Genomic DNA, 16179 nt, shown 5'->3' with positions numbered 1-16179 from the left:
CCTCTCTTGCCCTATGCCATTGGAAGCAGTAGGCAGAGATGAATCACCAGGAAAATTGGGGTCTGTTTAGTTGGAAGTGTGACAAGCTGAAAGCTGTTATTCTGCATGACTATTTTACACAACATTAAACTAATCATATGATTGTTTCCTACCCACTTTTAAATATTTACTTCCACAAATAATGTTAAACAATGTACTAATAAAAATAATAACATCTTTTTGATGTCTTTTAAGAATAAAGCTTTGCAATTGTCCCTAGTTTAGTAAGTGTTGTGCCTTGCGTAGTGGAAGCTTCAAATTCTAGTCACAGAGTATTTTCATGTGGAGATACCTATTTGAGGACCTCATTACAGCAGCAACTTAAAAGTGATGACAATATTTTGCTTTGTAAAGGGCTGGGTGAAAAGTTTCTGTAAGGGACAGCGTTGATATAGCAATGACAAATCAGTTAATGTTTTATCACATTTACTTTTCCACCCCAGTGTGTAAATTGTCTACTATAATGAGTATAGCATCATTCTAACAGGTGAAATAATTGGTGCTTTAGTCAGAGGTTTTTTCCTTATTTGTTGTATGGCATGATGATGTAGTCTAACTCAGACACCTCCAGACTGCTCTCAGAGTTTCCATTGAGTATTCTTGCATTGGTTTTGTTCTGATCCAATTTTGCACAAGTCATAAAGAAAAGAGATTGCATCAGACCTGCTTTCTGAAAGGGGCAAGGCTCTTCCAGTGATCTCCTCTTAATGTCTACTCCTGCTGGTTTTCCTAAGAGTAGAGAAAATATTAGAAACTCTCCCACTTGTGGAACTTGTTATTTTGAAAGTCTATGGAGGCCTCTTCACAAGTGGAAAAAACCCTCAAAACATTTCCCATGCCTGAGTGCTGTGTGTCAGTGTGTTGTACAGGACTCTGAAATGTGGATAGACAGAGGACTTGCATTGGAAAAGAGCTTCTGCTGGACTCTGATCCATTGGTGCACACATGTCCCAATAGCCCGTCCCTGTTCAGCCCAGCACTGCCCACATCTCAGCAACATCTGCAGAACTGAATCCCTTCAGCAGATGTCTTCCTGAGAGATTCATGGTTACATGAAGTCTTTCTTCCTTGCCTTCTCTGTTGTAACCTAGCAAAGACTTCAGACTTCATCTGCAAACCTGGTGATGTTTTCTGAATCTGCCTTGAAATCAGGAGCTGCCTTTGGGATTTTAGCTGGCATATGGTCATAGTATCATTTTTGTTGGAAAAGACCTCAAAGATCATTGAGACAAACCACTAACTCAGCACTGCCAAATCTGCCACTAAACCATGTCCCCAAGTGCCACATCTATACATCTTTTAAAAACCTCCAGGGATGTTGCCTTAAGCATTCCCCTCTGCGGCCTGTTCCAATGCTTCAGTGCAGTCCCTGATACAAGCACTTGTCCCTGCAAGCACAAGTCTGTCTTCAGCCTTGGACTGGCCCACTGCCAGTTGTGTTGCTCCTGTAGCAGTGTTTTCATGCAAGGCACCTTTTTCAAGTGCTGCATTCAGATTGACACAGTAGCCCCATGCATTGGCCACCTTTCTCTTCAGACACCTCTACTGCCAGAGGAGTGTTCCACAACCATGTAGGTGATTGCTCATATTGATATTAGATAGACTTTCTTCATCACCTGTAAGTTTCCTTCTTTTGCAAAGGCCTCCTTTAAGCCTCCCAGTCTTCAGGATTCCCAAGAATCCTTTTGCACAGTGCCACCCAGAAGTCCTGCTGATGGCCTATGCACTGCAGAAAAATACTCTGGCCACTGTGGGATGTTTCTTTTTGATTTGCATTGTATCTGGTTATGTTCTGGAACTTTCCTTCTTTCCTTTTGATTTCCTGCCTGGGAGATTCTGAAGTTAGTGGTAGGTGTTGCATCTCTGCTTTCTGTACCTGCAGTAGCTGAAGCTGTGTGACTGGGCAGATAACACCTGCAATACTCCTCATCTCAGGTACTTGAACTGACATGTGACATGGGCAACAACAGATGCCAATCCATAACTTTTCTTTCTCTTAATATTTCAAACTGACAATTTCTATTCTTAAGGAGACTGTGTTGTGTTACGTTGAATACACACTGAATATTTTGATAGCACCAAGATATATGACAAGTTATTGTTTGAATAGCTGTTTTATTTAGTTGAAAGATGTGGAGCTTCTAATAACATTGAAATTTCAAGTTGTTCAGTGCTAATATTTCTTGTCTTGGCACAAATATTATATCTGCTATCTCATTTATTTCAAAAGAAAGTGTTATCTCTAATCTAAAGTAACTCCAGCTATTCTTTATGTCACCCACAGGTAAAATGTTCCAGTCTCCAGATATCACTCTTATTGTAGAGTTCATATTTATGTTTTATAAAGAGAAACCTATTGATTGGCTCCTGGACCATATCCTCTGGGTGAAAGTGTGTAACCCTGAGAAAGATGCTGTAAGTTTTTTTTTTTTATTATAAAGCTTCTAAAATGTTTCTATGATGATGAATGAGTTAATTTTTGTGAGCTGGAAGCCAGCATAGTATACATTATAGTTACTGCATGCTCTGGAAGAGTCTTTCTTCCTGCCAAGATTATTATATCAAAAAGAACTCTAGAGGGACAGTTCTCAGGAGCATCATAGCTGTTATTGCTTCAGATTTTGGAGACGGGTGCAGCAGGATAAAAAGCAAAAGTCTAGTAAGATTCTATGTGTAATAGACCTAAAATAAACTTATACTGTAACCACTGGAGAAGCTCTGCAGAATGTCACTGCTTGGATAGAAGTCTTGGAGAAAGTTACAAATGGGGAATGAACTTCATATTTTGGCCCTCCATTTCTCAAGAGACTCCCTTGCTGAATAAACAGGTTCTGTGCAAGGACCTTGAACAGTATTACATTTGCACAGCAGTCTTGATAGATTTCTGGAATGAAAACAAGAAAAACTGCATAAATAGGCCTAGGTTCTTACCTTGTGTTGGTTTTTACTAATGTGTTGTTTTGTTTTTGTTTTTTATCCCACCCTTACCTTTTCCCCCACCATTTCAGAAACATTGTGATCGGCAGAAATCTAACCTACGGATACGCTTCAGGCCTTCTCTTTTCCAGCATGTTGGCCTCCACTCTTCTCTAGCAGGGAAGATCCAGAAACTCACAGTTAGTAGAAAACATTTCCCTTCCTTTACAGAGCAGGCTGATTAAATGAAAAACATTGTGGAGAAGAAGAGTCTTCTCTTGTTGCCTTGCATTTTCGAGCATGATGTATACTGCTCCAACTGGAATTAAATCTGATACAGACTGGTTGCTACTATAATGTAGAAGTGCCAATCCAGCATATTTATGTGGATTTTTTCTAATTTTTTTACTTTAATGGAATATCCATATTATTGAGCAGTACAAGATCTGATGCACCCACATTGAGTAATGCATTCATTTTCCATTTTATGCCAATGTTTGTTTTAAGTGTAACCACTTGGGAAAGGAACATAATAAACAAGGTTGTCTGACCAGCATGATGTTTGTCTGTCTTTCAATTAGGATAAAGACTTCCTGAAACCATTACTGCACAAAATCCACGTGAATCCACCTGCAGAGGTTTCGACATCTTTAAAAGTCTACCAGGGGCACACGCTAGAAAAAACCTACGTAGGGGAAGATTTTTTCTGGGCTGTCACACCAGTTGCTGGAGATTATATACTCTTTAAATTTGACAAGCCAGTCAATGTAGAAAGGTTAGTAATTACTTGCTGCTGGTCTCATATATGAAGTTGCTTGTACCAAGAATGCTTTAAGGTAGAATTTGAGGCTGTCATTGTAACCTAAAGTGAAATGGTGTAGGACATTTGGAGTTCAGCTGAAAGAGTAATCATTACTGTCTTCCCTCTAATTCTCTTACTATGGTAAATTTTGTCTTGCTTTTAAATTTTCCTTTTCATTTAATCTAGAGCCTTTATGAAAAATGCAATGCAAAGGCAGTGCTTCTCGGATGCAGAGAATTTAAAAGAAGCCAATTTGGTCCTATTTGTAGTTGGTTAGTCTGTTTCTAATTACAGAGCAATTGTACAGCATGGTTGTTGTACAGTGTGTTTTGCCCTGTGGCCTTGGTCCCTTGGTTATCCAGATCAGAAATCTTGCTGGAGCATAAAAGGATGTCCCCAGAGCTGAAAGCTGGGGACTCTGAAGGGCAGTATTTTTTAAGATGTACCTTTAGAGCTTAAAACAAGTCACTGTGCTAAGATTCCAGGTTGACCTGTTTAAAAAATATTAGAATGCAACAAAAAAGAAGGGGAGTGTTTGCTTTCAGAATACAAATATCTGAGATTTGATGGGGGACTAAAGGTGACTTCTTTTCAACTACTGGTCAGATGAATTAAGGGTAATCAAGGTAATTAGCACTGTAGAGATTAGTCATCCTTTAGTTTTCTTGAGACTCATTTGCTCCTTTGCTGACTACTGTCTCGCCAACATAGTAATTCAAGATTTATAAAATACTTGGTTTATTTAATGTCCAGTTAAATATTGCTATGTTAGTGGATTCCTTTTCTCCTTACTTCACACACCTTATGTGGTTTGTTTTTTTTTAGACCAATACCTATAGCCTGGTAGAACAAAGCTTTTTTGAATCAATTTGACTGAATGTTTTTCTTGTGAAGGAGACATTTTTGCTGTCCTGAATCCAATTAGTCAACTTGTGTACCTTGGTACATAATCAAAGGCTAAGTCTTCACCTTGGCTTAGCACAACAGGGAAGATTGTTCCCTTGTGACGATGTGGTTCCCTTGTGACTATGTTGTTCCAAACTAGTCTGACCTGTGAAACCCAAGGTGGTTGTTTGAGATGTCAGATTACTGTCTCAGTTGATTGCTAGGCTTTGAAAGACTACCCTGGTTGGCTGTCCCAGGTGCATGTGTGGAGGAGCATAACTGCCACACCTCCTTGGATTAAGGGCAAAACATTTTTTCTGTGCCAACAGTTGAAAAAATGCATTTTTTTAATACATGCTGCCTTAATGCTGAAGGGAGCTAGGGGAATGAGAAAGTACTAATTATCTGTGTAAAAGGTGGGAAAATAATGGTCATTGTTGTGCCCTGGAAAATTGTAGCCAGGCCTAAGGTAGTTATGTCCACCTGCTGTGTTAAAGAATAGTCTTAGCCTGAGAGGATTATATGTTTTGTTTTTTTGGGGGAAGAAGTGGGGTTTTTCAGGGTCTTGTTTTGATTTGTTTGGGGTTTCTTTTGTTTGTGGAAGTTTGTTTTGGGGTTTTTTTTGGGTGGGATGGTGATTTTTGGAGGGTTTTTTGTTTGGTTTTCGTTGTCGTTGTTCCTGGGGGGGTTTTGTGGTTGTGTGTTTTTTGTGGAGGTTTATTGGGTTGTAGGATTTGTTTATTTGGGGATTTTTGTGTTGGTTTGGTTTGGTTTTTGTTTGGTTGTATGATTTGGGGGTTGTTGTTTTTTGTTTTTCCTTGTTTGTTTTGTCTTGTTATTTTTATTTATTGAAGAAATGTATTTTGGTTTTAGAAGAAAGGAAACATCTTGCATTCCATTGCTTCCTCAAAGGAAGTTCACAAGTTTGAAATATGCTACCTATTCAGCTATCATTGTAAGCCATTTCAAAGTTTACTATAACTTTTAGCTTCTATTGCCACAGTGTCCTCAAAAATACAGTATTTTACTTTTCTGTACTCAGTGACTAATTAGATTTACACGTGTTGTAATTTAAAATTATTGGGGAGTTGTTTGTCTGTGTAACTTGAGCAGCAGCTGCAGAATTTGGCAAGTGCAGGTCTAGTAGAGCAGTGGAGTTTCCTGGTATTTCAAGGATGCTTACTGAGGCAGTCAAAAATAAAACTGTGACTGGCAGATTGAAACACAGAAAAGGGAAAATGGACCAAGCATTAGGAAGACTTACCTGGTGGGGAAATGCATCTGATGGTGGGAATTAAGAGTAGAAAATACACTTTTGATAGCAATCTGCTGTCTGTGAAAAGAAGCAACAGGCTTTTTCTTTTTTCTTTTTTTCCTTTTAAGTATTAGAAGAGCTCTATGAATTTAAAGGAAAATTTGTCTGCCAAGTCAGTTTGAGGTAACTGCTTAGTAACTGCCATAATAAATTTGTGATGAAGAAGTTTTTTAATGGAAATACTGACCACAGCTCAGACTGAATAAATAGCACATCTATTGCACTTTGACAGAGCACTGACTTGTTCCTGTAGTTTATTTTTCCACACCAAATGTTTTGCTGAACTGAATTTGAGTTTTCTGCAGTTCAGTAATTAGCTTTCATTAAGTCTTTAAATATTTAATTTTTGAGATCTGAGAATACTGTCAGGGATAACACTGTCACGGATCTCTTAACTTAAAGTGAGAACTGAGCTCACTTCACTGAGCAGAAAGTAGCATTTGTTCCTATTTTATGCAAGACCTGGCTGGCAGATTCCTGCTGAATATTAAGCAGTCAAATAGATGGTGCTTGTTCTAAACCACACCTGGAGATCAGGGACATGTAAATGGAAACATTCTAATGCTTGCTTTAGTGACAGCTCTTGTACTGAAGCTTTCTAGGTTCTTTCAAAGCAAAAGTTCTCCAGCCAAAACACCAAAGTTCCTTAATAGTAATCTACGGTCTCATCCTTTGCAATATGAAAATATATATATTTCTTTCAGTAGAAAATCCTTGAGAAGGAAGGGAGATTGAAGGAGGTTCCTCTTAAAAAGAAATTGTATAACAGTGTTGAAGACATGTTTGGTTTTGTTTGGTTGGTTTTGTGTTGTTTAAATAAAGGGATGGACTGTTCTCTAAATGCTCAAAACAGCCTACATTGTAAAGATAAATAATATTGAATGTCTGTTCCCTCAGGTTTTTTGCATAATTATTGTAATCCACTTTGCTGTTTTGGCATGTGCATTGCTGTTCCAAGCACAGATTTATTAAATCTGACAATTGTACTTAAGAGTTTCTTTATGAACTAGTCAAAACACATCTGAGAAAGACATTCCATTGCAGCACTTAGGTGATGCTGGTGTCCATCACCAACACAACCTTTTCTTTTTTGACTAAGTTTCAGAGTCCTCCTTATAGGTGTGATTGACACAAGTCAGATGTTGTTTTCAAAGAACATATGCACTAATTACTTTGAGAAAACCCTTGAAAGTGCATAACACATGGCTGTTCTGCAGTAGGAATTAATAATGGATATTTTTAGACAGGGCTTCAGGTTTGCTTCAGTATAAATGCATTTTAAATGCTGACTTTTATTTTAAAAGAAAAAAGCTTTTTCTTTTTTTAAAAGAAAAAAGCTGCAGGAAAAGACAAGTATGTATTTTATACTGTGAGAAAAGAAGAAACACCAAAAACCAAGACTCACCCCAACCTCACTAGTACACATATATACATTTGCTTTATATTTTTAAAATATGAGGCTCATATTTTCAAGCTTAAGAGGTTTCTTGTATGTAACTGCTTCACAGAATCATCAAGGTTAGAAGAGACCTTCAAGGTCATCTAGTCCACCAATCAACCCAGCACCCCTATCCCTAAGTGCCACATACAGTTGCTTCTTGGAAACTTCCTGAGATGGTGACTCCATCATCTCCCTGGACATTATTTCAATGCCTGACTGCTCTTTCAGTGCAGAAAATATTTCTGGTATGTAATCTGAACCTCCCCTGATGCAACCTAAGGCCATTTCCTCTGAGGCATGGTAGAAGAGACTGACCCTCACCTGGCTCCAGCCACAGGACTTGTGCTCCAGACTCTTCTGCAATACTGCTTCATAGTGTTACTTGGAATGTTTTCAAAAGGATTAGCTGGTTACTTTTTTTAGGGGAGGGGCAATGTGGTTTTGTTTGTAGTATTGGGTTTTTTCCTTCCTTTTCCCCCCAGCACTGCTTTGAACTCTATAGTTGCCCTGTAGCTGGTTGGCCTCTCCTTTTACCAAGTTATTGAGTAGTCATCCTCATTTGACATTGGCTATTAATAAAGGGACTTTATGAGGTACAACTTGCTGACTGGTATTTCAGTTTTAAAGTAGACTCTTAATACCTTGACAAAACACCTTGTAGATTATATTTGACTCTGATATTGGCATAGATACTGGATATGCAGTATTTGAGACTGTTCATCTCATTTTTTGTGTTCTGGGCACAGGGATCACAGGGAACACATGATGTTAACCTCACTTATATTTTCCCTGGCATCTTCTCACAACACAGAATTAATAGTCATGCAAGAAAATCTATATTTGACTATTTAAGCTAGAAAATCAATGTATTGAGTGTGAATAGTATCTTGTTGGACTCCTGGTAACTAAAGTTATACATTATTTTGTCTGCTTTGAAATTATTGTGACAGTGCTGAGAAATACCTACATAAAATGACAGATGGGTGCGTGATATTTTGTAAAGAAAAGTAAAGGCAGCTTTTGAAACAAGTTCTCTAGCAGTGAAAAAGAAAATGATTTTTTTAAGTACAAAAAAGTTACCAAAAAAGTATCATAGCTGTCAGTCTTGCATGTATCCAAAATATAATTAACTATGCATCCCACAGGGATGCAAGTCCTCCTGTGGCTAGAGACATACAAGATCAAATGCATTACATCAGAAAAAAACCTTCCTAACAGCTTGCCAAAACTGGAAATAGAACTTCCTCATCATTTGCTTTTGCAGTACCAACCACTCAAAACCTAGAGACCTGCAAAATTGTTTTGGTTTTAGATGAGTGCAGCAGTGACTTGCCTGATGTAGAAGCTGTTCTTTGTTCATAATCACTGTTCAGTGTAGAACCTCCCCTTCAGCCCAATGCATTAAACCTTTTATGGGCAGTTTTAGCTCAAGAACCATGTAAGTGCATAAACACAGAGTGTATAGTTTAAAAGTAATTCTCTAATTCTGATTGTAAAGATGTTTGCTATTAAAGTGCAACACCACTTTATAAGCTTGTAATGGTTATGTCAGCTGATAGGAAATATTTGAAAATCTCTGAGTGTATTATTTTAAATGTTTTGGTGTTTGTCAGTACATTTCAGGTGGGATAATACTTTTAGTGTACATAAAAGAGAATTTCAGAACTTTGGTTTTTCTGTTTGCATAAGCTTCTGTACTAATGAGTAGAACATCCTCAAATGGATGCACTGACAGCAGGGATTTGGCAGGCAGGCTCCCAGGCACTGATGCTGCTTGCTCTGGGCATGGAATTCTGCCCATAACAATGAGGCCAGGACTTCATATGAAAAGGGAAAAAACTCAAAGTATGGATCAGAGACAGAAGAAAAGAGCTGCCTAAGCCAAGGACATGCTGCTTCTTCCTTAATGATACTAATATCCAAGATTTGTGTACTTGGCAGTGTTCCTGGATTTATAGTTCTTAGTCAGAAATCTTGGAGGCTTGGTGCTGTTGCCAAAATGTTAGATGTCTAATGCCACTTGAGATACTCTAAAATACTTCACGTGATTTCCAGAAGGGCTGGAGTCTCTGAGATGTCATAATTGCATCTTTGCAGCCTTTGATGAGGTCACATACCCAAGTGCAATCTCAAGGGGTGGCAAATGCCTGTGTATAGGAAAACTGAAGGGAGTTATCTATGCTTCCCCAGCCAAGCTGGAGGGGTAAAAAATGTTTATGTGCATACACCCACACACACACACACATACTAAACTCAAAACCCCAACAAAGCCTTTCTACATCTCACTGGATTAAAAATTCAGCAGAAATAACCTTGTAAAAGAGCAATCAATCACCCCCAGCAAAAACTGCAAACAAAAAACCCTATCCAAAAAATAGAAAAAAACCCCTAACGACCTCCAAATTGAAAAATTTAAGATTAATTTAATGCCAGACATTTTTATTACAGTTGATGTGAGCCCACTCCAGAGACACAGTGCAGCTTTAGAAAGTGGATGTCGCAGTCTTGTCTGGGAAACAGTAGAAGAGTAGACCAGAGAATGAGATTTTCTTACACAGCTAAAAACCTTCTACACATGCTGCACAAGTGAAGAGGGTTAGGAAATGGTACAGGTTTCATTGATTCAGGTTGAGTTTTGAAGTGGTGTGAGAAAAAATATTTCTTAGACATGTGATGGATAAAACAGACTCAGACCACTCCCCAGAATCCTTCCATCACCTCTTCACTCAAGCTACTTTGTGGTCCATTGACAAACATGAGAAAGCTCAGCCCTTTTGGTGCATTGGTCAACACTTCTGTAAAAATGGGGAATTCAACCCTCACAGTTCTCAACCATGCAGCCCAGTTTATATAAAGACACTTAGATGGCTTCATTTTGTCAGAGGAAGTGGAAATCTTACCAGGCATTTTGCACAGAAGGTAATAGGATGGGGGTATTTTCTGTTTTGTGTTGTTTGGGGAGGCCAGGACATTTCTTCTTTGTTTTTGGGGAGTTTTTCCAGATTTGGAATTATAACAACTATATATATATATATATATATATATATATATATATATATATATACAAAATATATATTATATATAAAAATATATTTTAAAAAGCTTCCACTGCATTGCTTACCTATTGTGAGTACTTTGCAGATGCATATATATAGACTGGAGGAATTGCACTTTTCTTTGGAAGTATAAGCAATTTTTTTCAAATGACTTAGCAAGAGGCATGAAGAATAGGAGAATAAATTGAGCTTAAGAGAAGGAAAAGAAATGATTCATCTTCTGTTTGTGTTTTGCATGAGGAAATAGTGCATGGTTAATACTGGTTTCCAGTGACAGTAGAATAACACTTCCTAATTAAGATTCTGAGAAAGTGACACAAAGGAGGTAGATTAGTTTTCTTTTACCACATTTGCATCCAGTGATCAAAAATGCTGGATAGAATTGGTGAATAATGACTCTTGCAGTGGATGATGGCATCTGTAGAAAGCCAAAAAATTGCTGACTGAATATTGCTTTTACAGAAATTCATGTTGTGCAGAATTAAAAACTCTAAGGCTGCATGTTGCTATGGATAATTTGTTCAAACATGGAAGGAAACATTTCCTCTCTGCCTTCCTACCTATTTTCCTTTTCTGAAAATGGGATATAAAATACATCAGATTGCTAAAAAAAACATAAGGAGGATATGTGAAGGAAAGTATTTGATTGCTGATGTTTACATAGCACAAAGGCCTGCATTCTTATGTTCTTAGAATCAGGTTTAGTATCAGGTCAAGCAACTTGTTTCCTTCAACACAAAACCCAAGCATATTGACAGTGGATGTGAATTGTGCTGTTTAAGGTATTTTGCATACTGTTTCCTTTTATAAAACTGCCATAATTTACTAATAAAATTGTTGTGTGTTCAGTTCTATTTTAATTAGAACATGTAATTAGAACACTTTCTATAGATGAAAAAATAATGGGCACTTCATTTAAATAAAATGAAGATTTTTTTTAACACGTAAAAGAAGTCAAATTGGGTAATACAGAGAATAATAGTTTTTTGGGCATAAATATGCTTGGATATGCTTGAAAGAAGAGAGATTCATCCCTTTATAAGCAAGATAGGGGGTGGGTAGAGGTGTGCATGGTTGTTTTGGGCTTTTTTTGAAAGCACAGGTGATGAAAAAATTCAGCTATTAAAGGAATATCAAAGTCAGCAGTTCAAATTAGTAATATTGATGAATCCATTTTATGGGGGATGTTACAAAAGGTGAGAATCTTTCTGAGGTGCTCACTATTGGAGGAATTCGGAACCTGATTGTGGGCTTTTAAAGTACTGTAAATAGTTAACTGCATTGGAGGACTAATGGTATCTTTTGTCAGTGTACAAATGATAATTACACTTCTACCTTCCCCTCCCTTTGTGTGTTAGGGTGTGCATGAATATTTGTTTCAGCTTATTGGCTGGGGGGAGGGGGGTTTCCCTTCTATTTGGCTTGATTTTAGATGTGTAGTCAGTTCATAGATTTAATTATTTCTGGTAGAGAGGAGGTTTTTCTCTGTGCTTGAATACCTAGAGTTGCTGGTTATTATCTTTGACCTGTGACTCTTTAAAAAGACACTGCCAGCAGAAAAGGTTCTCTTAGATTCAGATACATTAGTATTATACTTAGCAATTGTAAGTTAGAGTTACTTTTCTCTAATGACTTTGATCAAAAATGTTCAATTGTGTTCATGTTTGTATTTTGTAATTAAGAAAGTAGTGAAGTAATATTCCATAAGGCAATAGTAGGGTTTGTTTTTTTTAACTTTAGGTGAATTTGTGTTTGGTTGGGATTACTGTATTTACAGATCCATTGCTTTCAGAATTTTTATTTGTAGGAATGCTTCAGAAGGCGTTAGGTTTAACAGGTTTAACTTGTCTACCTTCAGCAGGTAGACAAGGAAATCTTAGTGATTCTACCCTAAGAAAAATGTTAAGTAATCAGGGAAAAAAGCACATGTTTTTACTGTTTACATGGCCTGTCATGTGTAAATCCCAGGACAGGTGTCAAAATAATTTAGCAATTGAAAGCAAAGCTGTTCCCAGGTTCTTCATTATCTGTATTGAGAAATACTTACCATAGTCTGAAAACCATAGAGTCATAGAATCATTTGGGTTGGAAAAGACATTTAAGGTCATTCAGTCCAGTTATAAACCAGTGTTTCCCTTGAAAGAAAAAAGGATTGGGCCAGACATCTTACTACTGGTGTAGGAATTAAGTAAAAGGTAAGAACCTCATAATCCTCTGGGTATCAGATGGATTACTCTACATTAGTGATTTAATGAGGACCCTACATGTCCTGCAAATGTCTCTGTGGTTTTTAGAAATGTCTGTTTTACTAAAGAAATATCAGATGAATAAATTAGTTCATTAGTTAGGAGACATAGGAGTCTTCTCTCCACCTGGGAGGGAGAAACCGATAATACTCTCTTGTCCAATTAAATGTCTAGTAACATAGCAGCAACTTTGTAAAAAAGGTCTTGGCATATAAAGAGTGCAAACCCAAAAGGTTTGGGGAGGAAAAGATAGGTTACTTAAAAGCCATTTCAAGGGTTTTTGAAAGGGAGGTTTAACTGACCTTAACTTTGAAATTAGTTTTACTCTCTCAACCCATTTCCAAAGAATCTCCATTGGAAAATCTACCCTGTCAGAAAAGCAAGTTTTACAAAAGAATAGCTAATGACACTTATTTTAGGAACTGTAGAACATCTGTTTGTTCATAAATTAAATTTTATTTCTAATAAAATTTTCTAATTGGTAAATTTTAGTTCTAAACAAAATATTATAGATATGGATTAACTGTATATGTGTATTTAGGCTTCTGTTTTCAATATGTGTAACTTTTAATGTCTAAGTAGGTGTTATCTGTCAAGTGTTGAAGCAAGGCTCAGATATAAAAATATCCCTTCCTTTCTAAACATAATTTAAAATGTGACATGAGCATGTGTTACATTTGTGTGTGCATATGGATTAACAGATAGTTATAGAAAACATACTAAAATAGCAGGTTTGATTACATGGAAATCAGGTTTGATTAATTACTGCTGTAAATTGTTCTGGCTCCGTGCCAGGAGTGCATTGCTCTAATGGAGTGACAACTGCTGAGGAGGGGAAGCTGCAGCTCAGTCTCAAAGCTGATGGCACAGTAGGAGAAATGTTTGGCTGTGGCTGTGTGCTTGCAGGGTTGTTTGTAAAAACAAGCAAACAAACCCAAATAAATAAATGACAACCCCTCACAAACAAACAAAGCCCTCACTGCTATTTCTTCCCCCCAAAAAATCATCCAAACCTCTGAAGCCAGTCACTGTTCATTGGGAGCACAGTGATCCCAGATCACAGGGAGTCTCTTGGGGATTTTTAGGTGTGTCCACTCAGAACTAAGTGCTAAGGAAAAGCAGCATGTCTGTGGTTTGGGTGGAGCCTTTGATGGCAATACCTTAGATGGCAAGTTCCATTTTAAATTAAATCTCCTTAGAATTTTCAGTGTTTTCAAGATAAAAAATGGACAGTACTGCTTAGGATATCTCACTGACTAAGGAATGACTAGTTAGATCTATTAGGTCAAAAGACAGCAGAATGTACTTTTGGTTTTCTGGTCAGCTTTCCAGAGAGTTTTGTTTTGCTTTTATTGAGATGTCCAATGAAGGCATCTTCCTAGAAAATAATTACTGTTACCTGTTGGGGTTTTTTGGATGTAATTAATGTCTAGAAAAAATCACAACATTTGTTTTGGAAGAACTGTGGGTTTTAGGTAGCTTGTATACTTTGGAATTGACTAACCTAACATTAAAGTACAGTGTGGAAATTATTTTTCTTGAGACACAGTAGTGAGGCTTATTTAGTGCAGTTCTGTTTTCCAGTCCATCTGTGCAGTTCTGCTGAAACCAATGGAATAGAAATCAGTGTTAATTTCTTGTATCACAAGTTCTATTGATGTTTTACTCCTTTTCTGAGCCTTGATAAAAGAAATGTTCTACATGTGTGTGCATATTCTTAAAATACTTCTATCATTTTGGGGTCACAGACATTTCTGGGCTGGGGTCAGAGCACTGTTTTCTACTTGTCTTGTTGCTATGAAGTATGGATTAATGGCAGGTATTCAGCCTGGCTTCAGATATATTGGATAACAACAAGCTGGAATTTACATTTCTAACTGCATCTTAATAAATTGCAAATTGAGATGATGTTTTTAATTTTAATCAAGTGATAATTTCTGAACTAATTTTGTCTCTGGCTGGTGACATATTTAATGGTGAAGAGAAATTAACAGTAAGTACCATCTAAGTTCCAATTGAAGAAAGATTTGAAATGTGTTGATAGATTTTTACATATTCATTTAAACCTAATAAAAGTAAAATATTCTTCCTAAAAGTGGCATCTGAGTAGGTGTAGGATCTAATTAGTTTATGACAGTAATCTGAATTAACTCCAGTCCACTAGAAAAAATGGCAAGTAGTGAACAATTTTCAAGCATTGATTCCACCTAGTGGTAAAAAAATATGATTACTGGTTTACATAATACATATTCAGAATAATATGAAGTTCCTGTCACATATAAAGAAAGAGGAATTAACTGTCTCTTTTGTGACATATTCTACACATGTGCAGTACTGCAAAAGCTGTTCAAAGCAGGCAGCTAGAATTTGAACACTTCACTGATTGATACTGATAGGGATGACTTAGATAATGTTTCAAACTTATTTACTCCGTCCAATTAAAAAAAAAAGTTAATTGTACAACTGAGTGAGAGTAATGGGGACTTTGTACAGGTTTTAAAAGGTACAGGGTTTTTTTATGTGTGTATACATGACAGAACCAGGCTTTTTTGGTTTGGGATACTTTTTTCTTAAATAAATCTGCCTTTGGAATAGAAGTTTGAACTCACGTAACATGTAGGGTGTGGATGTGGGTTGGGAATTCCTGGCACAATAATCAATGACATTTTGCAGTGAACCATGGTGGAGAAATGGACTTGGGGAACACTCACCTGGCAAAATATTGACTTGGCTAAGTTCCCAGAACTGTTTTGATCTGCAGAGTTCATCCTGTGGGCACAGGGAGAGGCAGAAGGAGGGCAGGGCTCGTGCTTCAGGAGGCGATACCAGTGTGTGCCAGGCAGTTATGACCACAGCTTTGTGTAATGCACAAATTACACATGATGCAAGCTCCCTTCCTGTGTGAAATACTGCCCAACTACTCTTTAGCAACTGAAAACCTTGACCCCTTCCAATTACAGTGATATGTGAAAGCACCTTATCCCAGCTGATGTAGGCTCAGTTTAAAAATGTTCATTCTTGTAACATCTGTATGTGACAATTAACATGTCAGACAGTAACACAACTGATTCTGACTGATGTATAACCTGTCTTTTGTTTTCCTTTTCATTTATAGGTACTTGTTTCACAGTGGCAATCCAGAGCATCCAGGAGACATACTTCTAAACACAACTGTAGAAGTTTTGCCTTTTCAGGTACAAAATTTTTGATTTGTATCTTCTCCATTACAGGATAAGAGCAAAGCCTCTTTATTGACTTTTTTAACAGTGAGGAGACATAAATGCTTCTTTTAACTGTATGAACTTGATGTTCTGATGTTCTTATACTTTTCCTTCTTTTAACTGGATATGTTCACAGAAGACTATTGTAACTATTCAAATGTTCATTCAGGGTGCAGTCTGATACAAGTGCTGTTGGTAATTCTGAGGTGAACAAGGTCATTTTCTCCCAGTTCATTGCTACTATTTTAAACAAAAAAA

At 37.1% G+C, this 16179-nt stretch overlaps 1 protein-coding gene across 2 annotated transcripts in view; it reads left to right on the top strand.

Annotated features, from left to right (window-relative positions):
• The window catches only part of MGAT4A (alpha-1,3-mannosyl-glycoprotein 4-beta-N-acetylglucosaminyltransferase A), a 70257-nt gene that overhangs the window by 48329 nt on the left and 5749 nt on the right, over positions 1–16179 (top strand). For both annotated transcript variants that reach the window (XM_054271602.1, XM_054271603.1), the window contains exons 9-12: positions 2324–2454; positions 3048–3155; positions 3537–3730; positions 15816–15894. In XM_054271602.1, coding sequence (XP_054127577.1) covers positions 2324–2454; positions 3048–3155; positions 3537–3730; positions 15816–15894 — 512 coding nt within the window. The remainder of the gene's footprint in view (positions 1–2323; positions 2455–3047; positions 3156–3536; positions 3731–15815; positions 15895–16179) is intronic.

The sequence above is a fragment of the Melozone crissalis genome, unplaced genomic scaffold, assembly GCF_028551555.1.
Source record: "Melozone crissalis strain CALT ecotype California unplaced genomic scaffold, PUWL_Pcris_2 ptg000013l_1, whole genome shotgun sequence".
Classification (NCBI taxonomy): Eukaryota; Metazoa; Chordata; class Aves; order Passeriformes; family Passerellidae; genus Melozone; species Melozone crissalis.
This window is presented reverse-complemented; position numbering and strand designations above follow the sequence as displayed.